The sequence below is a fragment of the Lemur catta genome, chromosome 2 (genome assembly GCF_020740605.2).
Source record: "Lemur catta isolate mLemCat1 chromosome 2, mLemCat1.pri, whole genome shotgun sequence".
Classification (NCBI taxonomy): Eukaryota; Metazoa; Chordata; class Mammalia; order Primates; family Lemuridae; genus Lemur; species Lemur catta.
Window position 1 is genome coordinate 10,090,981 of NC_059129.1, and position 26,469 is coordinate 10,117,449.

At 40.9% G+C, this 26,469-nt stretch overlaps 1 protein-coding gene across 1 annotated transcript in view; it reads right to left on the minus strand.

Moving 5' to 3' along the window:
* Positions 1–224: 224 nt before the first annotated feature.
* PARN (poly(A)-specific ribonuclease) overlaps positions 225–26,469 on the minus strand; it is a 127,143-nt gene continuing 100,898 nt past the window's right edge. The window contains exons 22-24 of the mRNA XM_045542636.1: positions 20,706–20,895; positions 9,392–9,585; positions 225–1,224 (exon numbers count right to left, since the gene is read on the minus strand). Of these exons, the coding sequence (XP_045398592.1) occupies positions 1,172–1,224; positions 9,392–9,585; positions 20,706–20,895 (437 nt within the window). The 3' untranslated portion in view covers positions 225–1,171. The remainder of the gene's footprint in view (positions 1,225–9,391; positions 9,586–20,705; positions 20,896–26,469) is intronic.

Genomic DNA, 26,469 nt, shown 5'->3' on the forward strand with positions numbered 1-26,469 from the left:
ACGAGGCCACGTACCACCAGCTCAGCTCCAGCTCTGAGGATCTGACCCATTAGGGCAGGTAAAAGGGTAAAAAGTAAAAAAAGGAAAAAAAAAAAACAAAACCCACAAACACACCAGGCTTAGTGACTTACCAGACTTTTTTAGGGGTGAGAAATATATCTATGTAGAGAGTGAATAAGTCATTCACTTATAAAAAAGAGAAAGAACCAGAGTCCTATGAAAATTCCTTTAATTTTCATCTTTTGGAAATACATTTTTTATTTTTATTTCCACGATACAAAAATGTTAAATATCTAACAATGATCTATCTGAAGCAGATCTACGGAAGTAGACCCGTGAACTCTTGCTGTTGTTGGGATCTGTTTCGACACAGAAAGGGCTGGTGCATGTTGTAGATTTGCCATGATTCCACACACACACGCACACGTACGCACACGCGCTGCTGCCACGCACGCAGAAGAGACGAGCAGGCTAAGACACGGGAGAGCCAACGCACCACCACATGTAAGAACAGAAACTGACCTTTTCTACTCATACACCCCCCATGAGAAACTCACATCTTAGGAAAAATAACTCCAAATAAATACGCCCCAAGGGCCGAGGCATATGGTAAGCTCCTTCGTGGGATGACCCTGGTGGATGTCTTCCTACTGGAAAAACAAGCGCGAGAGCTTCGTATTTTCAGGCAGCTATGGCGGGAAGCAGGGAGACAGCAGCCTTGTTCTGCAACTGCCACCATATTTGAGCACGAAGAGAAGACGGATGAGAACCTCTCGAAGCAGGACAGAGTTCAAACCCCAAATTCATGATCACAGCACCCGGAATGTCAGCTCTTTTTGCATATTTCACAGCCGACATTCCCCATCAGGTGTATTCTTAAGCACATCCCTGACAGCAAAGGTTTCCACACAAGCAACAAATAATTAGCTGGTTAATAACGTACACATTCATGACAGCCTACAACCATGAAGAGTGTCAACAGGCAGTTTAGATTAAAAAGGAAAAAAACCAGGGTCACAAAAATAAAAACTGTTTTCTTTCAGGAGATATACTTGGTTTCAAACCCCTCCCATACCACATTTGATTAAATTCAACACAGTATGGCTTCCAAACGTGCCGGCTGGCTCCTCCTCAGCGACAGCACCAGCGGTTTGTTTCGCTCAAGTCTTGGTTACCACGTGTCAGGAACTTCAAAGAGCGTGGCAGGGCTGCCCGAGATGCTTCCTGGTGGGAAAGAACAAAGTGATATGAACGACAGGAGGACAGCACTCCAGGAGAACACAACGCCACCAGCTGGCTGTAGAGACAGCCTTGCACGGGGCCAGATGGGGCTGGCTGCACAGCCACAACCAGGAAGTGCAAGGACACGTCCCGTCTAGGCAGAGTAGCGCTCAGCAAAAGAAGGCAAAGCCACAGAAAACATCACGGGGGGGTGGGGGAGGGATTAATGAAGCACCTCCCACCCCTAGCTTTAGGTGCCTCTATTTATTTATTTTACAGGAGTTAAAATGTGGATGTTCATAGTAGCTCTCCATTTTACAGATGCAAGAACAGATTCAGAGAGGTGAGATCACACGACCAGTTGCACGCAGCTAGCTAGTGATAGAGAAGGGATTTGAATTCCCATTCAATTCCATTCCATTCCATTCCACAGCACCAAGATCCCTGCTGGCGTCCCAGGAGACTGGGCTTCTCTGCACTGTGGTGAAGTTGGCACCTAGCGGAGAAGTCTCAGGTGGCAGCGGTGGGGCAGAGGGAAGCTGACCAGCAGGGGTTGAGAAATCCCAAAAGGGGCAAAAGAAGCTTGTGGCTTTTTCCAACTTCAGCCAAGTCGCCTAAGATCCCTCTTGCTGGACTGAAGAGAATCCCTTCAGTTACAAACAGTTCCACCCCAAAGTCAGAAGCCCTTCTTTTTCAGTTGTGCCACTTTCTACAATAGCACCACCAGCGGCCAACAATTAGGCTCTGGACCACCGATAGCCAGACTTCAGAGAATGTGCACTGAGTCAGGAAAGAGAATATTCATGAAGCAACGTGCAGCAGACCGGGCTTGAGCTGCACAAGCGGCACCATGCCTTCAGTCACAAAGCAGGGCTGGCAGAGAAATGGGCAAAGTCCCTCCCAGCTGCTGACACTCCAAGATTTCAAAAAGGGAGAGAAGTCTTTGATGATGCCTCCAATGGGAAGTGACTTTTAAAAATGGAGGGGGTGCAGTGTCCTATAAACTAGGAACTCACTGGGCTGAGAGTAGCTTTCATCAGTAACAGGGATGCCTAAAGATAAGTAGGTCTACACACAAGAAATTACACAGAGAGAATTCCAGCTAACATGAGCATTCCCATGTCTGATCATTTGCTACGATAAGATCCAGAGAGTTAGGATGGGGAGACCAGGAGAGGAAAAACTGGAACTTTTCTGCCCTGGGTCTCATGGCTCTGTGGAACTTGCAGGTCCTGGGACTCCCCATACAGACTGTGAGACTCCTGAGAGGTGAAGATGGACAGGGTATGATCCACATGAAAAGGGTTCACACGGTTCAGTCAGAAAAGGAATAAAGATGATTAAAAAAAAAACAACACCCCCTACTCCCAGGAACCAATGGACACTGCAAATGGCCCATGGGAAGCTACAACTAGCGTGGCCTGCTCAGTCACACATTCCCACAATACCTAACTGTAGGAAAATCAATATCAATAAGGCATTTTGATAATTCACATATCAAGGAAATATTTCAGTAGCCCGTCAGCCATCCTAAAGGTAAGAGCTACAATGCCAAATGCAGAGAACTGAAGTAAATTAAATCCAGCTGAGAAGAAAAAAGATAAATTGCTAAAAGCAACTGCACTGCAATACCTGTAACCTGCACTGCCATTAGTCGGGGGTGTGAGCATGACGGTGAGCCGCAGCACCCACAGGACCTCACTGTGCAGAGCCAGGGAGAAATAATGGCATGAGCAAAAGCTCTGTGGTGAGGGAAGTCAGGTCTGGCCATCGTGCCAGCTGGATGACTCTGAACAAGTCTCACTGCCTCATTTATAGAATGGACCTAATACTACTTTATGCTCACAGGACTTCTGTGATACAGCAAAGTTCCTGGATAAGTTTTTAATGAATGTTAGGTCCCTTCCCCTTGTCAATGAGGTGGCCCAATACTGAACACGGTTGTTCCCCAGGAAGACAACAACCTGGTGTCAGAAAGACGCTCGTTTTTACTGCCTAAATGTGCAGCCGCTGAGCAAGGATGATGTGCCCAGAGGGACCAGAAATTTAGGAGTAATCAATAGGAGACCCAGATCAGAGCGGACTGAAGGCCACATGCAGCATTTTTTCCAGCATTTTCCAGAAAGAGAGGGCTGTAGACTAACAAAGGACCAGTCTTTGTTAGAGGAAAAGGAAGGAGCTATGGTCAGCTTAACAGAGAACTCATTTTCATAGCCCTGTTTTATTAGGTTATTAAGTATGAAATGTCCGATTTCCTTAAGTACTAAGTTTGACAGTTGGTATCTCTGACGTTTCACTCTGACACTTTTTTATTGTGAAGGAACAGCCTCATTCTTTCAAACACAAATTTTGGCTTGTGATTGTCTTTCAAATTTTTTTTAGAGCAATTTTTGTGAAACCACGGATAAGCCAAAAATTTGTGTTATTTTTTATTATGAGTTCCATCGTGGAACCAGTACAGCGCCGACAGTTCGAAATATCAATGAAGTGTTTGGGAAGGATGAGGCTAATGAACGCACAGTACACTGATGGTTTGAGAAGTTCCATTCTGGTGATTTTAATCTTGAAAATGAGCCATGTGGGCGACCTGACACCAAGGTAGATGATGATGAGCTGAAAGCTGTAGTGGAAGCGAATCCATCTCAACCTACACATGAATTAGCAGTAAGGTTCGATGTTACTGTTCCAACAATATTGGACCATTTACAACAAATGGGCAAGGTAAAGAAGCTGGATAGCTGGGTTCCGCATGAATTAAACAAGCGTCCGAAGAGAAATCGTCTCAAAGTTTGCCTTTCTTTGCTGTCATGACATAAAGACAAACCATTTCTATACCCTAATGTTCCATATGATGAAAAATGGATACTTTTTGACAATTGCAAGCATTTGGCACAATGGTTGCATAAAGATGAAGTGCCGAAGCACAGTCCAAAACCAAATATTCATCAAAAAAAGCTAATGGTGTCTGTTTGGTGGTACAGCGCTGGTATCATCCACTACAGCTTCGTGAAACCTGGTCAACTGATCATAGCGGATGTCTACTACAACCAACTAGATGAAATGATGAGGACACTTCCAAGACTGGTCAATAGAGACAGGCCAATCCGCTTGCAAGACAACGGTATCTCACAAACAACACTGCTCAAACTACAGAAGGTAGACTTGGAAATTCTCTGTCATCCACCGTATTCACCAGACCTTGCACCAACTCACTACCACTTCTTCCAGGCTTTGGACCACTTCTTGCAAGGAAAAATATTCAGTTCTCAATAAGCTGTGGAAAACACCTTTCATTATTTCATCGCCACTCGTTCTCCAGGCTTCTTCGCTTCTGGCATAAACAAGCTACTGTTAGAAAACTGTCCATGGTTTAGGCGCGTCCTTTGATTAATTGTACTGTTTTTTGTTTTGAGATATAATAAACTAAACTTTTAATTTGAAATCGGACATTTCAGATTTAATGACCTAACATTAGAGCACAAAGAATCACTTAGGAACAATTTTTCTTTTTAAACAGATACTTAAGAACATCTGCCTCCTGCCGTGGTAAACCTTAATCCATATCCTGCAATATATACAAAGATTAACTTGGACAGACTGTATACTTTTGTGGGTTTTCTTGGCAAGTCAGTCTTCTTTTTTTTAATTTCAAAATATTAAGGGGGACAAATGGACTGTACACTTAAATATGAAACCTAAAACTATAAAACCTCTGGAAGATAATATAGGAGAAAATCTTTGCAACCTAGAGTTAGGCAAAGATTTCTTAGATATAATACCAAAGGCATACTCCAAGAAAACAAAGCTGATAACTTGGACCTTAACAAGATTTAAAACTTCTACTCTTCATTTTACAGATTCTCATGGTGAGTGCATTATTTTTATTAACCAAAACAACAAATCAAATTAAAAGGGGGTGAACACAAAAGGTGGCTGTTTCTGCTTATTTACCCTTTCACCTAACCAGGGTCGCAAGGGGGAAAACGCTCGAGGGCTAAGACATCTCTTTCCCCAGGTGAATCCCAAACAGAATCTAAAACAGTGCACAGTACACTGGAAATCTGCTATCATATCATTTTTCTCGGCGTAGAATTCTGCATACAGAAAGATCCTTTGGGGAGCTATATAAAGTTTCTACCTAGGAAGTGCTCGAGGCGGCATGTAGCGGGTGGGTCTCCCACACTAAGAAAGCAGGGTCCCCCAGGCGGCCGGTGGGAAGTCCTGGGAAACGCCAGCAGGCACAGGGAGGCACAGACGTGTACTGAGCACACCGCCTCGGCAGCCCAGCACACACCTCCCTCGCCATGTTTAAGCCGAAAACCACCTTTTAATATAGTAATTAAAAGGCTCCTTGGGATGTCGCTGGACTTCTTTAGCCTGGTCTCTCAGGTGAACGACAGCCACCACTGTCCGTCTTGTTTATGACTTTACTGAGACCTTCAACGAGACCTATAATAGCACGAGGCGACTGCTGCTCTAAGTAGATTCTAAATTTTTATACTGTAACCCTAGGGGTTTAAGCTCGAAAAGTTCTGCAGATTAGTCAAGACTCCAATAAAATTCACCGTACTTGGCAAACATTTAAAGGTCTAATGTGTTGTTTTAAATGGTAGCGGAAAAAAGACTTGGAACAACGTCTCTATTTACAGGACAAAAAATAACCATGAATAGTCAATGCATCTTCTTTTGGCACGCCTCTGTAAACACTGTCTAACTGGGTGCTGATGCCACCTCCAGCTACTGGACTGTCCGACAGCACTCTGAGAATGGCCAGCTGGGCAGCATCAGACCGTCCACGCTGGCCCTGGGACTTTCTGAACAAGTGAGGGGGTGGAGGTGAGGCTGGGTTTTAAAGACATTTTATTCCAGCATAAATGGTACGTAGCGTTGTTTTCTTTTAAGTACCAATCCAAGAATGTACCTTGAATTCCTCACATGGAAAGTACCTAGCACTACCAGTCAACACTAATCATAACACATATCAAAAAAAAGAGAACTTACACTATATATTTGCTTCCTGAAAACAGCATAGAAACAACTACATTTAAGAGAAAAAAATATTTGCCGAGTACATAATATGTACATAAAATAGAAGCCCCAAAGGGGAGCAGTTGCTTGGATTTTTATCAAATGACTTTATCACATGAGAGTCCCGGCTGGAAATTGTTTTTGATCTAGAACAGCTGTAAGAAATACTCAGTAAAGAATCCTTCATTTCTTCCATAGTTTGGACAAATGTCACCCACTGCAGAGGGGTGCAGTGCATGAGCTTTGGAGCCAGACAGCCTCCCATCTACTCTGACTTTACAAGTCTGTACCTCTTAGCCTCAGTTTCCTCTCCATAATTGGAAAATAATGATATCTATGCCTTCTGGGTGTTTATAAGGACTAGATAAGACATTAAAGGATGTGCCTAGCATGACATCTAGCATATAATATAAATCAATACATGGTCATTTCTTCTGATATTTAGGTCATTGTATTATCTGGGATAGGGTCTAGTACTTAACTTGTAGTGTATCTTAGATATTAAAAAGTACAACGAAAAGAAATGACACTGTTTTGTGTGGCATTTGTTGAGCAGCACTTGTCCCAGGATTGCTGTAGCACATGATATTCTGTGGTCCTAGTTTTTGCTATTTCCTCCTTCGAAAACAGAGGATTCCTATAGGTACGTGCCTTTTACATCTTTCATGCCCTCTCTGCCAGTGCTGGGCACCCACCACCAGCGTGAATCTGTTGAGCACCTGCCCGGATACCCTCGCGAATACCAGAGCTCAGACCCAACACTTCAGAACTATTTTTGGATGGACAGACTTTGCCACACCGTACCTAACACTCTAACAGAGTACCTGCCACCACCGGAACCAGGCCCCCACGGCTCCTGGTACACTCTGCATACCTCTGAGAGTTTAATACAGACGCTTACCAGGGCATGAACTTCTTACTCTCACTCGTTATGGGACCTTATTCAAGTAACTGAGCAAGCGAAATTGGTAGATACAACAGGTTCAGCACCTGATATCCTGACCTACATCCTGCTGATACTAATAGGATTAAACACTTAAAACAAACCAGGTGAAAAGGATCCATTACATTTCCACCTTGCACTGTCAGGTCTCACTCGGTGAATGGTGCTCCAGAAGAAAGCCCAATTCTCTCAAGTTCTCTGATTCAATTAAAAGTTGTCAAGACATCTCTCTCTCCCTTTCTTTTTGAGCAGTGCTGACAAAGAAGTACAAAATCTACAATTTTTTTTTTTAGCTCAAATCTTGTGGCAGTGACAGCTTTACTGTCAATGGGAGAAAAAAAACCTCTATTTTAATTACAGTATTATAAATTCAAAACCCTAAATAACTTATAGAAAGTTTTCACGTAAAATGATGAAAGCTATAAAAGGAGCTAATCTAATGCAGTGTCTCATTAGGTATTTTAATTTCAATATTTTTAAGATTATACTAATACAAAAGGAAGAAATGAAAAGCTTGTCCCCGAGAAGTAATAAACTGAAAAAATTTAAATGAGACCAAGATATGAAGGACAGGAATACAAGAGGGAAAAGCCCCACCTCACCCCTCCAAACCATGCTCAGCACGATCTCTCAGTCATGCTGACATTTAATATTTAATGTTTGCTGAGCATGTACAACTTGACAGTGGGAACAGGTATCAAATCTGAAGAGTAAGGATGCTACAGATTAAAAACTTCCTTGATACTTATGGAAAGGAGGAGCGGCAAGTAAAGGGAGCTGCCCGATTCAAGCAGACACTAACATATGTAATCAAGGCTTCAAACCAGAGTTTAAGTTTTCTGTTAAAATTAAGCTTCAGCACAATGTATAAAAAGCATATGCCACATTTTTGCGGCTTCTATGATTTCATTAACATCAATGAGATTCCGAAAATTCCCCACAGTCAGATCAGGCCACATGCAAAAAGGAATTAATGAAAACACGGTGAAGTCTTAGCTTGGGCATGAATCGAGTTCCATTGCTTGACTACTACCTTCCTTTGATCTGATTGTCAGTTCTGCTAACCAGGGCACCTGTCACTATGCACAACAAAGGATAATGACAGTCACATCGAGGTCCACGTCTCTCAACATGTAACCCTGGGTAAAAGCATTGGCTTTCTTGTAGAACAGACTCAAGGGCTCCATGACCTTGGGCAAGTCACATAACCCTTTGGGCCTCCGTTTTCTTAACTGTACATGGATGACTGCCTCACAGCTTTAAATGAACAAACTTCTGTCAAGCACTAAGTGCTGTCCTGGGCCCTTTAGAAAGCACTCAGCTAGCAGTGGCTACAATTATCACCATGTCACTGCTGCCTGACCAAGCCGTGGCTGATGGCCCTCAGCAGCAGGAAATGGCCTTTCACACATGCTGACGGACAGGAAGCCCTGTCTGGTCTCCTGCTCTGGCACCGTGTAGGATCTGTGCACCGAGGGCTGAATTAGGCCACAGACCGCCACCCACCCCCATGGCATGTCTGCGGGGCAGAGAGGACATGGGATTGGGCTCAGCCAGGCCTGGGTTTACCTTTCAGCTTGCTTCTTCCCAGGCACGCGGACCTGCATACTTTCTCAACTCTGAGCCAGGCATCTGCTTTACTAAAATAAGTACGAGTCCCTACCTCAGGGCTATTTGAAAACTAAATGAAATAAGGAGAGGACAGGTTCCTACTACAGTGTCTAGCATGTAGTAGGCTCCCAACACGTGTTAACTTCCTGTTTCCTTTGCTTCTTATATAATTCCAGGTTGCCTGGGGGTTTTGCTGGGAACAGTGAAAACTCCGCTACTGAAAATTTTATGTAGGAGTAGGCCTCTCTGCAAATTTAAATGCACATTTTAAATACTGAGGCTACTTTAACACATCAGGAGACTCTCTAAACCATGGAGGAGAGAGAAAATTACCAAAATAGACTAACATAACCATCTTTAACAAGGAGACTCCCCCCAACCACCCCACGCCTTATGCTACCCAAGCCAGGGCTTTTTAGGATTCCTCAAATTAAATTAAATTGATCCTAAAAATATCTGATCTGGTGGAAGACGACAAGGGCTTTGCCACCAAGTGACGTCTTCCTGTAATTTCTCCCCCAAAATAGAAGTTTCTAGAGCACTTAAAGAGTACACAATCCCAGAACTTCAGCACAATCCAATACAAACCTGCTGGAGAAAGCTCTTTCTTCATTCTTTTCAATTTCTTGGCCTTTTTCCTTCCTTCTGAGAGGGATTCTGCACAGGAATCTGTCTGCTCAAGCTCCGTGTCAGAAATCTCCCCTGATATTCTGTCCTCCAGGCCAGTTTCTTCTTGAGTCGGACTCAAATTTCTCTTTCCTGCTGCGCTGGTGGCTGTAAAACTGAAATGCAAAGTGGAACAACATGAAAGGTGTTGAGAGTAACAGGAAGACTAGTCTATAAAAATATTTTAATACTCTTAATTCTATTAACACTTGACTAGCAATCATCAACACGGGCAGCTGCTGCCTGTGTGTAAAAATTAAAGACCTTTTTATGAACTGAAGTCTGCAAGTTTACCTATGACAAGCTTATTCAGAAGAAAGTTCTAAATTATGCGTGTATACAGATACATACAAATATAAACTGTTCTTAATGCTTAACAAATTTGTAAAGAAAATTCCTGGTCTCTACTTTGATAAAGCTATTGTAACAGAATAGTAGAACACAGTAGGAGAGCTACTCTAACAAATAATAGTTTTGATCACATTAAATCAGAGGGTAGTATTGCTGCCTTCATGACTGCCTACTGGGTAACAGCAGCCTGCGGAATTCTTGAATCAGCTGCTATCACACTGCTCAAAACTTGAATATAGTTATAGAATAGCAGTCCCCAACCTTTTTGGCACCAGGGACTGGTTTCATGGAAGACAATTTTTCCATGGATAGGGGCAGGGGGTTGGTTTTAAGATGATTCAAGCGCATTACATTTATGGTGCAGTCAGATCTCTCTGCTAATGATAATCTGTATTTGCAGCCACTCCCCAGCGCTAACATCACCGCCTCAGCTCCACCTCAGATCATCAGGCATTAGATTCTCATAAGGAGCTGCAACCTAGACCCCTCACATGTGCAGTTTACAGAAGGGTTCGCATTCCTAGGAGAACCTAATGCCACTGCTGATCTTACAGGAGGTGGTCTTATTCAGTGATGCGAGTGATGGGGAGCGGCTATAAATACAGATGAAGCTTTGCTCACCTGGTTCCTAACAGGCCACTGACCACTACAGCTCCACAGCCTGGGGGTTGGGGACTGCAGCCACAGAGTATACCAACCTTCATGTAATTCTCTTCTTTTCCAAAAATGTGACTTGTTAAAAATTTATAATTAAACCTAGTTTCATTTTTAAAGCTTTATAGGATTTAGTATGCTGAATTAAATCACATTGTGTGTCCTGATTTTTCCTTGAGAAAATAGGTTCCTTGAAATATAGCTGGATAAAAAAAGAGTCCACATAGCCAGTGAGTCCTTTTTCCTCTAAATGGGTCTTACAGATTTTTCATAATAGCCCCCAAGTTATGAAAAGCATAAAAAAATTCAAGGCATTCCATTTAAGGGAGCCATTCAAGCACAGAGAGGGGGGCGGTGAGAGAGAGAGAGAGACAGACAGAGAGAGAGAGAGAGAGAGAGAGAACAAACAGACTCCTATCAGCCTACCCTAGGAAGTGAATACTTAAAAATGTTCCATATAAAATCTCTGGCTGCCCAAATATTCAAGTTCCTGCACATTACTCCTCCCCTCACATCTTTTCTGAACCTGAGAACTGCACTTGACAGTGCCCTCATGTGAACAAGGAGAATAAACTGCTTTCCTGGTGGTTTTTCTAAGGCTGTGGTCCCCAACCCCCAGGCCGCTCATCAGCGCCTGAGCTCTCCCTCACCCCAAGAGGGTGAAAAAATTGTCTTCCATGAAACCGGTCCCTGGTGCCAAAAAGGTTTGGGGACTTTCTAAGGCAAAGGAAGCAGAAAAGAGACTGGAGCACTCTTCCTCTTAAGACTGGCTGCCTGCCTTCCATTTGTCCTCGTCTTCACACCTACTATAGAGCTTTCTGAAACATCTCTGCTTATTGAGGAGCTGTGAAGCAAGGGGAGGATACCAAGGGTAATATTTTGGTGGGACTATCAAAAATTCATGCTAAAGTTTACTGTTTCAAAACTGATAATATCTTTAAGAAGTTTTTTTTGTTTTGTTTTGTTTTTTTCCCAGACAGGGTCTTGTTCTGACTCCTGGGCTAGAGCACAGTAGCAGCATCATCATCATCATAGCTCACTGCAACCTCAAACTCCTGGGCCAAGTGATCCTCCTGCCTCAGCCTCCCGAGTAGCTGGGACGACAGGCATGTGCCACCACACCCAGCTAATTTTTCTATTTTTTTTGTAGAGATGAGGTCCTTTTTTTTTTTGGAGACAGAGTCTCACTTTGTCACCCCAGGTAGAGGGCAGTAGTGTGATCGTAGCTCACTGCAACCTCAAACTCCTGGCCTCAAGTCATCCTCCTGCCTTGGGCTCACAAAGTGCTAGGATTACAGGTGTGAGCCATCACACCTGGTCTTGACACATTAACTGCCATGTGAGTTGTATTTAACTTATGCTAGTTTTGAGCCTGAGGCCTCGTGAAGCACATGTAACTCACACATCTTTTCACTTTGGGAGCTGAAAGAACTATTTTTCAAGGTGCATATAACTCACACACAGAAAACAATAAAAAATAACAAATTTTTCATTAAGTTAGAAAGGATAGTTTTGTTTTCAAAGTTTTTATTCTATTTTCTTAATAAAACACCATGGCCCCAAGGAAAAAAGTTTTTTTCTAGTGGGGCAGTCAGTGTGTTAAAGAAGGTTTTTTAAAGACTAGAAAAGGTTTGGCTAATTTCAGAAAGTTTAGAAAATTCAAAGTAAGAAAATAATAGAGACCCATTCTTCCATCACAAAAGTTCCTCTCTACTGCAACCTCTGGAATCTGGTAGCCTCTGAGACACAACTGTTTAATGAAAACAGCTGGAACTATGGGTGTTAAAAACACTTTGTGAAATACAAAGTCCAGAAATAGCCCCAGCTGCATACAGAAATCTAATGTATGACAAAGGTGGAATCTCAAATTATTGGGACAAAAATGAACTTTTAAAAAATGGTGCTGGGAGAAGTAAAAAAGGATAAAAGTAAGCCCACTCCTCATACCATTCAAAAGAATAAATGTCCAGTGGATCACATATCCAGATGTAAAAAAATGTAACTTTACAAGTACTAAAAAGAAAACTTGGGTGAATTTCAACAAAACCTAGGTGTAGAAAAAGGTTTTCTTACTATGACTCATAACCCAGGCAGAATAAGGAATTTATAAATGTAAAATTTACTTTATAAATGTAAAAATATTTTTTTTTTTTTTTGATACAGGGTCTCGCTTTGTTGCCCGGGCTAGAGTGAGTGCCGTGGCATCAGCCTAGCTCACAGCAACCTCAAACTCCTGGGCTTAAGTGATCCTACTGCCTCAGCCTCCTGAGTAGCTGGGACTACAGGCATGTGCCACTATGCCCAGCTAATTTTTTCTATATATATTTTTTAGTTGGCCAGATAATTTCTTTCTATTTTTAGTAGAGACAGGGTCTCGCTCTTGCTCAGGCTGGTCTCGAACTCCTGAGCTCAAGCAATCCACCCGCCTCGGCCTCCCAGAGTGCTAGGATTACAGGCATGAGCCACCGCGCCCAGCCGTAAAATTCTTAAACACATGAAAAGATCTTCAATTCAATTCATAATGCAAAATAAAACAACACTGAAATATCGTTTTTCACACACTAGATTTTTAGATTGGCAAAAAATAGCAGAAGCTCAGCACCATACTCCATTACTAAGAATGGGGAAAGGGCCCTTCCACACACTGCTAGTGGGAATGCAAAATGGCACAACTTACGCTTATGAGGGGAGTGTGGCAATGGCTAACAAAACTATATAGGCATTTACTCTTTGAGCCAGCAATCCCACTTCTAGGAATTTAGAAGATACACTTCCAACTATGCAAAAATGCATATATACAAGTTATTCATTACAGCATTATTTGTGATTGCAAAATACCGCAAAGTTCCTAAATGTCTAAGCATAGAAAACTGGTTGAATACACTATTGCACATACAATCAGTGAAGTACCACAAGCAGTTACAAAAAAAAGAATGAAGATCTCAATGCACTGAGAATGACTATGGAATGATTTCCAGCAAAAAATGTATAAAAAACACAGTGCAAAATATCAACTTGTGAACCCATTATTCCCAATCTTGAGTGGGATGTGGGAGAGAACTGCAAACAAATCCTGAACTCTTTAGTTGTTTTGCTTCTGCAGTAGAACGAGTGAAGCAATTTCGAAAACACTTAGATGTATCATAGTACTGAGCAAATCAGTAAATATGCTGATGCTGTTGGAAGACAGACATACAAATATTAGAATAAGGGAAGGGAAGGTAGAACCCTGTGGGGATGGACTGGAACTAGAGATAAGGGTTTACATTTGTAATTTCTAAAATAAGTGTGTGTGTATGTGTTCATATTTATGCACACACACATATATGTGCATGTACACATGTTTATGTGTAAGTGTGTCTATCCATGCACATATTTCCTAGCTTTGTCCACCGAAAGGACCTAGAAGCAAAGACATCCCAGTAGCAATGAGCACATCTAGCATCCAGATCTTAGTTTCTAATACCATACCTCACTAAAAGGAACCAGGTTTCCTCAAAGAAGTGGCTGATTCAAGGATCAAGAGAAGCTATAAAACGAGCCTGAAATATCCTGCAACACCAGAAAGTAAGAACCTGCTCAAGAAATGCCATAGGGACGTAGGAACTAGATTGAAAGAGCTCCCACCGCTCAAATCTGGGACAATGTGAACACCAGAATAATTAAGGGGCAGTAATAAATTCTAAACCATTGAAAAAAATTGGAATCCATGAGTCTACATCAATATATAATGGAAGGGAAGAGGTGGCGGATGGAGGGGGAGATGGGGAGGGGCAGGGAAGGGAAAACTTCTATGGCTCTCCACCTACAAACCTAAATTTAAACTGCCTGGCACAGCATCCAGGATCCTCTATCATCTGGGTCCCAATCTGCTTTTCTAGCCTTATCTCTCAGTAGGTAGTCAAGCTGTACAGACTATATAGGTTTACCTTAATGAATTCCACCACATGCACGCACCATATGTCCATCACCCTCACCAGAGAGCTTATCAGTCCAAGTACATCCTACGCTTCCCTTTTCAACGTTACTGTTCAGGCTAAGACCCTGCTGCCCATCTCTTCCTGCTCAAACACCACCATCCTCTCAGAACATTCCCAATCCCTGTTGAGAGTTCTTTTCTTTCCATGCTTCCCATAACACTCTGCTTGCCTGTTTCAAGGGGCCTTTAAGTTATTCATCCATGTTATTCGCAATAAACAAAAACTGGGAACAGTGCAAGTGTGCATCAACAGGAGAACGGATAAACAAACTGGGCAATAGTCATACCACACTGCAACAAAACAAGCAAGCAATTACTGATATATCCAATAACACAGGCGAATCTCAAAAACATTCTGCTAAGTGAATGAAGCCTTCACAGAAGAGTATCTCATAAATCCATTTAGAAAAGGGCTAAACTAACTAAAGAGAAAAAAATTCAGAAGAATGGTGAGGGTGGGAGGGTAGGCAGGGATTGACTGGTGGAACATGAGGGAACTTTCTGGGGTGATGTTAATACTCTGTATCTTTACAGGAGTACACTTTTGTCAAAACTCATACCTCAACATTAGGTGGCTAGTCTACAGACATGGGGATTGACTGCTTTAATTTTAACATCATCGCAAACAATGACTTTGTAGGCCCTTGCTAAAATACATTGTTTTTATCTGTATTTATTATTATTTATTATGGTATTTTTGCCCAGTAAGACCCATGCATCTGTCATCTGTAATGTCCCTCCCCACAAACATACGATTGTCTACTACACAACAGGGAGAGACTATGCCAGGTGTGCTTCTGGAAAGTTCTTGTTTTTACATAATTTTTAAGTTTACAAAGCATTTTTGTAAACATATCTCAATTAATTTACAACATATTTCTTAGTTTCTAATCTGTGGTTTCTGCTCTCGAATAAGTGTCCTTTGCTTCCTACAGGGGGCTATTAGTTGGTTATTGGGCATCCTGCCTGAGAAAGCCCTCGGGGTATGTGTGTAATTAGTACATTTCAAGTGTTTGCATATGTATTAACATGTGTATGTGATACCCACAATAACAAAATTTTGTCAACTACCATCCTCTAATAAAAATAAAAGCTGTGATTGTATCCTACATAACTTAACTAAAGCAGTTTTGTATAAAAAAACAGTTTTTAGGCTACTCTCTGTTGCTCTAAAATAGAGCCGCTGCTCTGCCTATGGAGCAAACCTTCCTTCTGTTTCTTTGTTATTTCAATAAACTTGCTTTTGCTTTACTCTGTCAAAAAGCAAAAACAAAACAAAAAACCCACCAGTTTTTGTTATACACTGAAAACCAGATATATATAATACCGCCTTTATGCATATGATTCTTTATATATTTTGAAGGTACTGTTGTATATGTGTACGTGTGTATAGGCATTCCCAATACATACATGTTAAGGTATTCTTTTATATGCTGATTTGAAATGTTAAAATCAGAGTCAGGCCAAACAACTTCCCATTAGTATGAGCTCATTTTGCATGCAGATTTATAATGTGCAAAGCAAGCTAGTTTATAATGCATATGAAGTGCACATTTAAATCCACTGTAGGAAGTGCGGTGACTAATTAAAAAATAAAATGTTATAGACACAAGCTAGTATGTCAAAATTCAGCATTGAACTTTGATTAGTATTTTGTTACAAGTTAAGTTACTATCAGCTACCAATCAAATTCTGCAAGGGTGAACATCTCCATTAACTTCTTCCTTTTAGTAGGAAAAAAAGGTTTGCTCATAGAAAGGTCATATTTACAAGCTCCTACAAATATCTTTTTCCATAAAATAACAACAAAAAAATCTGGCTGCCACATGAAATTTTTCTCCTCTTTGTTTTAAATTAGGGTAGTATTTACATGCAATGAAATTTCTTCATTTTAAGCGTACAGTTTGGTTAACTTTGGGAATTGTATTAATATATAACCATGTCACCATTATAACAATTAAGATATAGAACAATTTCCTTTCTCTAAGAAGATTCCTTGTGCCACTTTGCACTCAATCCACACCCCAGCAACCACTAATCTGCTTGTAGTCCTTAAAGTTTTGCCTTTTCCAGAAGTTCATATAAATGGAATCACACAGTATTTAGTCTTTTGTGTTTGACCCTTCTCACTTAGCATAACATTGTAAGAGCCAGCCACACTGCTGGAAGTACTGGTACTCCATCCTTTTTAATTCTGAGTAGTATTATTTCATAGTATAGCTACATTGCAATTTGTTTATTCATTTACCAGTTGATGGGCATTTGGGCTGCTTCCAATTTTTTGTTATTATAAATAATGCTGCTACGAAAATTTGTTTTAAAAGCTTTTCTGTGAACATAAGTTTTTATTTCTCTAAGATAAATACCCAGAAGAAGGATTTCTGGGTGATATAGAAATAAACATTTATGATGTACTTTTAGCTTTATAGGAAATTGCCAACCTACTAACCACTTGTATATCTTCTTTGAAGTGCCTGATGAAATATTTTGTCCTCATCCTCATTTTTAAAAAATTGGATTGTTTTCTTATTATTGAGTTGTAAGAGTTCTTCATATAGCCTGGATACAACTACTCTCTTACATATGTGTTTTATAATTTTTTCCCCTTAGTCTGTGGCTTCTCTTTACAGTTTCTTAATAGTATCTTTTGAAGAAATGAATATTTAAATCTGATTAAATCAAATTTATCAACATCAATATGGCTCATGTTTTTGTTGTATATCTAAGAAATCCTTGCCTCATTTTCCTTCATCTTTGAGCAGTGTTATGGTTTTAGTTTTTACATTTAGGTCTATGAGTCATCTCAAGTTCATTTTGTATATAGTGTAATGTAAAAACAGAAGTTCATTTAAAAAAAAAGTGCCACTCCTATTATTTCAGAACTGTTTGTTGATGCAACTACCCTTGCCTACTGTATTAACAGCACCCCTGTCAGGTATTTTTAGTTTTTCCAAACTCTCAACAATCATTAACTTCAAGATTTGGAAGTAAGAAGTCAAAACTCCCAAATCATAAATTATTCTGTACTTTTCATGGTACTTTATTGCTGTTGCTGAATAACAGGATATCATAAACAGTGAATCACTTTTCTGTGATAGGATTATATTAAAAGTTTCAAGGGTCAGTTCTGTAAACTAAGATATGATGATACATAGGTTACTATTGTGAATCAATATATTATTAAAAATTATATATTTCAATGACATGCAAATATAACCACTACCTGATATAGACATTTGGTAATAGAAAATATTATAAGAATACATTAACACTGAATGGGTACCAAATAAATATCATTTAAAAATTGAAAGATATCGCAAATATTTAACATTTAAAAGTTATTCTGTTTCTTATATTTATGTTAGAAAAATAAGTTATTCTTAAATGATATTTTAAAACACACAGGCATTAATTGTTAATACTCATTTGTAAAAAATATGCCAATATAGAAGAGTTTCTTTTGTGTTATGCTGATGTTGGTTAAATTATTCAGAGTGTGTCCAAAGCAAATTGAAGCTGGGCATTAAACTACGTACTGCTTCATATAAGCTCATTTCCTTTTTCAGTGATGAAAATACTTTATCTGCTTGACTTTATTTTGCTGTTAAAATTGATATTCCTTTTCCTAATTCAGATACTATATCAGCTGACTTCACAATGGAGTGTTCCACAATGATATTCACGTATCTTCTCCTTACATTTCTTCTATAAAAGTATTTACAAAGAACTGTAACCTACATCAAATATTCAAACACTGGAAAACACTAGTGAATATTATTGGATTCTAAGAAGATAAGGTAACATGTGGATATTCTAGCAAGGTTAACAGCATTACACAGAATCATGTTTCAAAATTACCAATTTTCAGACTACTTCCAAAACTTATCATCTCTTGAAGCAAGATTTGCAGGAGTTTTATAAGGTGGACTAATGTGTATAAACTTAATAGCTTTTTACAGATAAGAATGACTCACTGTTAGCAGCCAGCGGGGCCACGAACACATACTTGTAACATGGTGACAGTGACAAGCAAGACTGGGTGATTTGACTGTGACCCCTTCTCTTCTACACGTTCCGATCCCGTCCTGAACATGTTGACCTTAACCCTTGACTCCACGTACCACTGACTGTGCTTTTGCTTTTGACCTGATGCCAGTGAATTCCTTTGAACTAGTAATACCCATGTTGACTGTTAAAACTTTAATTCTCATAGCATTTTTCCTTTTTCCTGATCTCTCAACTGATTTTTCTCATGATTTAGAATAACATACAAATGTCCCTAGAGATGCCAGGAAGGAATTCTTGCATGGAAACATTACTGGAAATCAACTGATCACACACATGTATTTCTGGACTTTATTCTGTTTCACTGTCCACTTGTCTTTCCTCATGCCAGCACCACACTGCCTGTATTAATGCAGCATTATAGGAAGTCTTAAAGACAGGTAGAGTCAGTCCTTTAGCTGGCTGGAAGATTCACACTGCTGGATAAAATAATATTCAATTTTCATTTTAAAGGGCTGCTGTTCACAACATCCTCTTGTCTGAGACTTGTATCAACTACTGGAAGCTGAACAAGTATTATATTTACATTCCCATTTTGCAGAAAAGAAACCTCATCGTCAGAATGCAGTGATTATCGTTAGTCATGAGAGAAATACAAATTAAAACCACAATGCAATCAATACCATCTCATATCCTCTAGCATGGCTAAAATTAAAAGACTGACATCACTAAATGCTAACAAGAATGAGGAGCAACTGGAACTCACACAGTGTTGGTGGACTATAAAATGGTACATCCGCTTTGGAGAACTGTTTCATTGTTCTTATAAAGTTTAACACACACCTGTCCTAAAAATCAATAATTCTACTCCTAGGTATTTATTCAAGAGAAATGAAAATATATGCTGACAAAAATTTTTTTTTTTTTTTTTTTTTTTACTGAAACATTCATAGCAGACTTATTTATTTGTTCATTTTTTAAGAGACAGGGTCTCACTCTGTCACCCAGGCTGGACTGCAGTGATGCAATCGCAGCTCACTGTAACCTTGAACCTCTGGGCTAAAATGATTCTCCCAGCTCAGCCTCCTGAGTAGCTGGGACTACACGTACATGCCACAACACCAAGCTAATTTTTAAATTTTCTTGTAGAGAAGGGGTCTCACTATGTTGCCCCAAATTAGAAGCAATCCAAATGTCCACCATCAAGAAAATGGGTAAAATAAATGCCGCATATTCACTTAATGAACTACTACTCAACAACAAAGAAATAACTATTAAAACACACAATAGCAAGGATGAATTTCAAAACATGTTAAATGAAAAAAGTCAAACACTATCATCTGATTCAGAATAGGTAAATTAATCTATAGCAGTATAAATTTAAAGATGGTCGCTTAGGGTGGTGGGAATTTGGGATTGCTTGAAAAGGGGCACAAGGAAACTCTAGGGAAATAGAAATGTTCTGTATCTTGCTTTGGGTGGGTGGTTACATGGGTATACACAACTGCTGAAACTCTCTGAACTGAACATTTAAGATTTTTGCATTTTATTGTATGTTAATTACACCTCAATTTTTAAAGTCCCTAAAAAACCATTTTAAAAGTATGGGGGGCAATCCAAAATACTAATAGTAACTGCTTCTGGGTGCTGGGATTTTGGCTAACTTTTTTGTTTGTTAATTCATACTTTTCTCAACTTTATATAAATTTTTTCCTGTTTTCTATACCTGTGTTTTGTAGTTTCACAAAGGTAGCAAATGTTGCCAGCATTTATCTTCTGTAGGCAGGTTATGGGTGATTACAGAAAGGTGTGCCAAGTATTCATTCCACAGCAGACACGTGGCTCAGCATCCACGTGGGATCTGCAATGAGTGCAGAAGAGCAGGCAGAGACGACACGGCACGCTGAGAGGAGGGGATCAGAGGCAGACAGGGTCAGCTCTGATCCTGGTTCCCCCACTGAACTGGTGGACGAGTCACAGAGCCTCCATTTCGTCACCCCTGAAGTGGGACCAAGACACACCCTGTCTGCCTCACAGAGGTTTTCTGAGGGTTAATCAAAATAGCTGTGTTCTATAAAGCATTCTTCAAAATATAGGAAATTAAAGTAGTAGTCACTTCTGATGTAATGTGAAAAGTTAGGAAAACAATCTTAAAAGTCAGATTTATTACTTACAATCATATAAGAAGCAACAAGAACAGTGATTGCTAGAACTCTGCCCTGTAAATCAACAGCCGAGAACTCTTACCTATTGGTGCGGTAATAGTGATTCTGCAGAGTGTAGGATACGCACTGGGTGTTCAACCGCTTCTTGTCAGCCTCCTTCCAACCATCTTCTGTCCACTTTCTCTTGATCTGCTTCTCTTCCTGTTTTTTCCCCACATACTGGGCATAGGTCTGGATCCGATAGCTTTCTGCATATTTGCTGGTATTAACAGCTACAAGGAAAACAAAAAGTCCTTATGAAGGTCTGGCCTAGCCTCAAAGATGTCACTTTTGAAAGGTGGCCTGAGGTAGTCAAAGGAGCCCTAGGTTCAGGTCTAAGCTTGACCCCGGCTCTGTCACTTAGAACTGCGGTCTGTGGCCTATGAGGGACTGGGCCACAGAGGCCCACCCCCGTTCCATAGCTTCCATACAGCTTCATCTGTGTTTACTGCCACTCCCCATGGCTTGCACCAGCTGAGCCCCACCTCGCCCCCCCCCCCAACCCCCGCTGGTCTGTGGAAAACTTGTCTTCCATGAAACTGGACCCTGGCGCAAAAAAGGTTGGGGATCTCTGACTTAGAAGACAGGTGACCTTGAGCACATCCCATCAACTCTCCAAGTTTGAGTTCACTTAGAACTGCGGTCTGTGGCCTATGAGGGACTGGGCCACGGAGGCCCACCCCCATTCCATAGCTTCCATACAGCTTCATCTGTGTTTACAGCCACTCCCCATGGCTTGCACCAGCTGAGCCCCACCTCGCCCCCCCAACCCCCGCTGGTCTGTGGAAAACTTGTCTTCCATGAAACCGGACCCTGGTGCAAAAAAGGTTGGGGATCTCTGACTTAGAAGACAGGTGACCTTGAGCACATCCCATCAACTCTCCAAGTTTGAGTTCCCTCAGGTGGAGAAAAGAGAGAGCCACTGCTCCCCAAGCTCCCTTACAGGGTGAAAGTGCTTTGTAAACTGTAAAGAACCGTAATGACACAAGTAAAATACGAATTTTCAAAGTATTTGCAGCTAACATTACTGCTTGAAAATTATTCATTTTCAGTGTAAGAAATGAAAATAAACAAAGCTAGTAAAGGAAAACTGGAAGCCTTCACTACTTTGTTAAAACTAACAAAAGCAGTATGGACAGTGGTGGTGATCAGAGTCAGGTACTGACGGTCTCCTGTGGATCTGTGCCTAATACTTTATGTCAAATCTTCACAAGACACTTGCAAGGGACAGAATGTCTTTACTGACGAGAAAGCAGGGTCACAGAGGCCAGGCATTTACTGCAGGCCACACTGGGGCGAATGGCAAGGCTGGGATGCAAAGCTGGGTTGCTCCGACCCTAGTGGCAGGGCCCTCCTTGCTGCTCTGCCCCTCACTCTGGATGCTGCAGATTTCAGACAGCTCTAGGATTCTTGAGACATGCCTCTTCCCCTTCCGCTGTGAAAGACTGCTAATTCTCTGTCATGTGCCTCTGGCTGGCAGGAGTACTTGAGAGCTAGAGCTTATTCCCCCCTTGGTGTTAATGCTTCAGACTAAGGCAGGGTCAATTTTGTTCTAATCCCATGCTGCCTCCTCCTCTGAGGCTGGTGGATGGAACATGCTGGTAGCATGGGAGGGAAGACCACAAGAAGGCCTGTTGGACGGTTGCCCGTCTGCTGGTGCTGGCTTATGTGGTTTGGGCATATGCTCTCCTAGCCCACTATCACTGCCAACACTTAGTACCCACACTGGCGGCGAGACAGTAAGAGTCTGGCCATGCTGTTGGGGCAGTCTTGTACCTGGATAGCTGCAAAAGCACCAGGACATCAGAAACATAGATTGCATACCTGCACCTAGAAAAGTTCTGGGTACTCAGTAAACATCATGGGAATGAATGAATGACAGAGCGCAGCGAGTGATGAGCATGCAGGCTTTGAGCACGTCCTTTGAGAACTGGACAAGGGACTCTGGTACATCAGGCACCTCAAGTTGGGGGGAAAGACAACTGTATCAGAGGAGTGTTCCACACACCCAACCCCAATGCTTTTTAATCTTCACGTAGACCAGATGTGACTAAAACTTCTTAGCACAACAATGGTTTCCAGAAGGTTGTGCCCTAAATATTTAGTCATCTAACAAACAAAACAGAAAAAAAAACTTCTATTTCTTTAGAAAACATAAATTGTTAACAAGAAGTCTGCTGTAGTTTCAAATATTCACTCTTGAATTAAAGAGAAAAAGGGTGGAAAAAGACCCTCAAAGTATTAGACAACTTTCCTATTACACAGTCTCCCAAAGAAGAAGTGAGTTACTGAAACGTGAGCTCAAAACAGCATGCTCTGACTCACTCACGAGGAGATAAACCGTGACAGCAGCCAGTTCTGGGATGTGCTATTGAACAGTTACTCATATCAGAGAACCACAGAAATAGGATCCTTTCTTGAAAATTTTATTCCTTGGAACAGTTACTTTTCCTACTTTCGATGTGTCATATTTCTGATTTTTTGACTCATTTATCCAGTCTCCCAACAATTTATATCCAACAAACATCATCTACCCAGCAATTGCTTACTATCTTTGTCCCAGAGCCTACGCTATGTATTTGGTAAAACAAGACACAATCCCCACTCTCTTGAAGCCCACCCTGTCACACACCAGTTTTATGCAGAGGTGATTTCCCTGTAAGCTTGAGATTCTCTACTGAAACACGTGACTCTATCAATATGATGTACAACGAGAACTCATAGGTTCTACCATCATCTCTCTACACCAACTATTGGCAACTGAGCACCTCCTGCATTTTCCTCTGTAAATTTCATTCTTTAATCTGGAAGATTTACTTTGCAAGCGTGCCCAAAGAGATGACTCCTGCAAATAATCTCGCTCTCAAGTTTAATTTGGATTACCAAGTGAAAGAGGAGGCTTGGGTGAATATCCCCCATGAAAGCAAAGGTGATGACAGGGTCATAAAGAAGCTAAGACGATCTGTTTAACGGTGTCTGACTGTTTCCATTAATTTAGCTCCCAGTTGATAGACAAATATTACAAACAACTCTCTGACCATGGTGAGGGAATTTATCTGAGCACATTTGGAATAAGGCTCACTTGAAAGGGAAAACAAATAACAGTCCGCTTTTCACTGCTGGCCTTCACGTGGCAATAATTTACCAGCATTCCTTCGAGTCCCAGCAGCTTTGCAGCTCTCTGCCTTTAATCTAGAAGCCAAGCTCTGGCTCAAAGCCACACCTCTAATGGATGAATCAGCAAAATGAATTGGCTGTCAACCGTGTGATTCCAGCTCGCCTGTCAGAAGCAGCATGTAGCAGGCTGCTGGGTAACACTAACCTTTTCCAAATTTGTCAGGGAAATGATTCAAGGCAATCTATCGGTCCTGCCACTTTGTCAAAGCCACTGGGGAACCAAACACGTTCAGAGTTCTCCCTGTTTCCCTGGAGGTGAGTGAGACCAGTTCCCCTCACATAATAGTTTCATCCACTCACTGCTTTATCGTGCCTGGTCCACTGTCCCTTGACACTTTGCACAGATTACAGCATTTAATCTTCACCACAACCCCCCGAGGAAGGGATGGTCTAGTCACCATACAGATAAAAAGACTGAGCATCACAGAAGCTAAAGAGCTTGTCTGAAGTCTTGTAGGTAAGCAACAAAGCTGGTTTAGAACCAAGAGGTGGCATATATATTATATATATATACATATACACATACAGACACACGTATTTTACAATGTAATAGTGCCACATGCCTGTTGTATATTTAAATGCAATTTGTTTATTTAGGTTGACAATTATATTTCCTGTATTAGGAATTTTAGACAGTCACTTAAAATGTTTAGACTTTTTTTTTTAGAACTTTCCATTATTAGCAAACAAAATTTCTTGAACTAAGTTAATGGATGCATTATGTTTATGAACAGAAAGACTTAACATCAGACGTAGATTCCCTCCTAAATTGATCTATAGATTTAATGCAACTCCACCAAAAAACTCCAACATTTTAATTAAACACTGAAAAAACTAAAAATAAAAATTAAGAAAAATGTCTCAGAAAACAACAGTGGTTATGAGAGACTGGAGCTGAGCTGGCACTGGGGGAGGAAGTCAACTACAAAGAGGATGAGGGAGTGTGGGGGCTGATAGAACTGTCCTGTATCTGAATTGTGGTGTTGGTTACATGCCAGAACTGCCCACCAAAGACGGTTGTTTTATTGTATATAAATTACTCTCCAATTATTCTGTGGAACGTGAAAGATAGAGTCTAAAATTTAAATGGAAGAACACAAGGGCCAACAATAGCCAGGAGGTTTCTGAAGCACAGGAGGGCTGTTATTGCCCTGCAAGCTCAGACAGCTTCCTGCAAAGCTAAAGTAGCTAAGACCGAACGGAACGGCGCAGGGATAAACAAACTGACCAGTGACACAGAAGTAAGAGCCTAGAAAAAGACTTATGCATCTGTAAAACTTTGATTTTTGACAGAACAGCCTGGAAAAGGAAAAGCTGGAAAAATTGTTTATCCATAGGAAAAAAAAAAAAATTGGATTCTTACACTGTGCTGAAAAATCCACTCCAGATGGATGAAGAACTTAAATGTCAAAAGCAAACTCTGAGAACTTGAAAAGAAAATGTAAGTGACTATCTTTCTGAGCTTGAAGGAGGGAAAAATTTATGAAGATACAAAAAAGGTTAACCATAAAAAAAAATCTGTAAGTTTGGCTACATTAATATCAAAACTATTGGCCATCAGAAGACACTTTACACAGAATAAAGACAATCTATAAACTGGGGAAAGATACTTGTGAGGCATACAACTGACAGGATTAGCAGCAGGATACATAAAAACGCCTACAAATCAGTAAGGAAACAACAGAATAATGGGCAAAAGACATGGAAAATCATGCATAGTCATTTCATGGAAGCATGTGTATGAGAGAGAACACGCACAAAAAAGCAAGAAAATGAGCAGCACAGATTCCAGGAGAGTGGCTGTCCCGGCAGGGAGTGAGAAGGATGGGAAGGAGAAAAAAAAAAAACAAGAGGTAGATGTGATTTATTAGTCATGTTTTAGTTCTTTGGTTGAGTGGTGGTTTCACAGATGTGCATTACATTTTAAACAAGCAAAATGTCTAGCTATTCCGTTGTTTATAGTGTCCCACACTAACAGTCATTTCCAACACAGTCTAAGTGAGAAGGTCTCTTTAAGACCAGCTAGAAGTTTACTCCTGTTTCCACGTCTGCAGTCACACAGAAGTAGGGCCCCCTGCATATTACATTTGGTGAAAATAAGAACTGCTGAGATGTCAGACTTCTCAAGCCTTACTCAGGCAGCTAAAGGCATTTTTGTTGCAGCAACTGTTGAGGGCAGGGGTGGGGGACATTAGGAAACTGCTGAAGCAGCTATGCACTATTAGTCCTGCATTTTCTGCAATGGCTATCCTCAGCAAACATCGAGTTCCTAGCGTCTAAGGGAATTGCCTACATTCTCATTAATCCAATGGTTACAAGAAAGAGAAGTATTTATTGTATATTTACTCTACGTCAGGCATAGCAAATCCTTTAAGTATTATCTTGACTTTATAGATAAGGAAACAATCAGAAGTGACTAGCCCAAGGTCCCAAAGATTACAAGGGTTTAGGCTGGGACCCAAACCAAAGTCTACATTCTTTCCATGACACCATGTGCACTGGAAGGGTCGCGGTTTCTGTCACTTGGATTAACACAGGCATACATCTGTCTGCAAGAAAACCAGAGAGTCTGCCCATCTCCCTGACAAAACTTTGTGTAAACACCGGGAGTCTCTGCTTGATCACCCAGT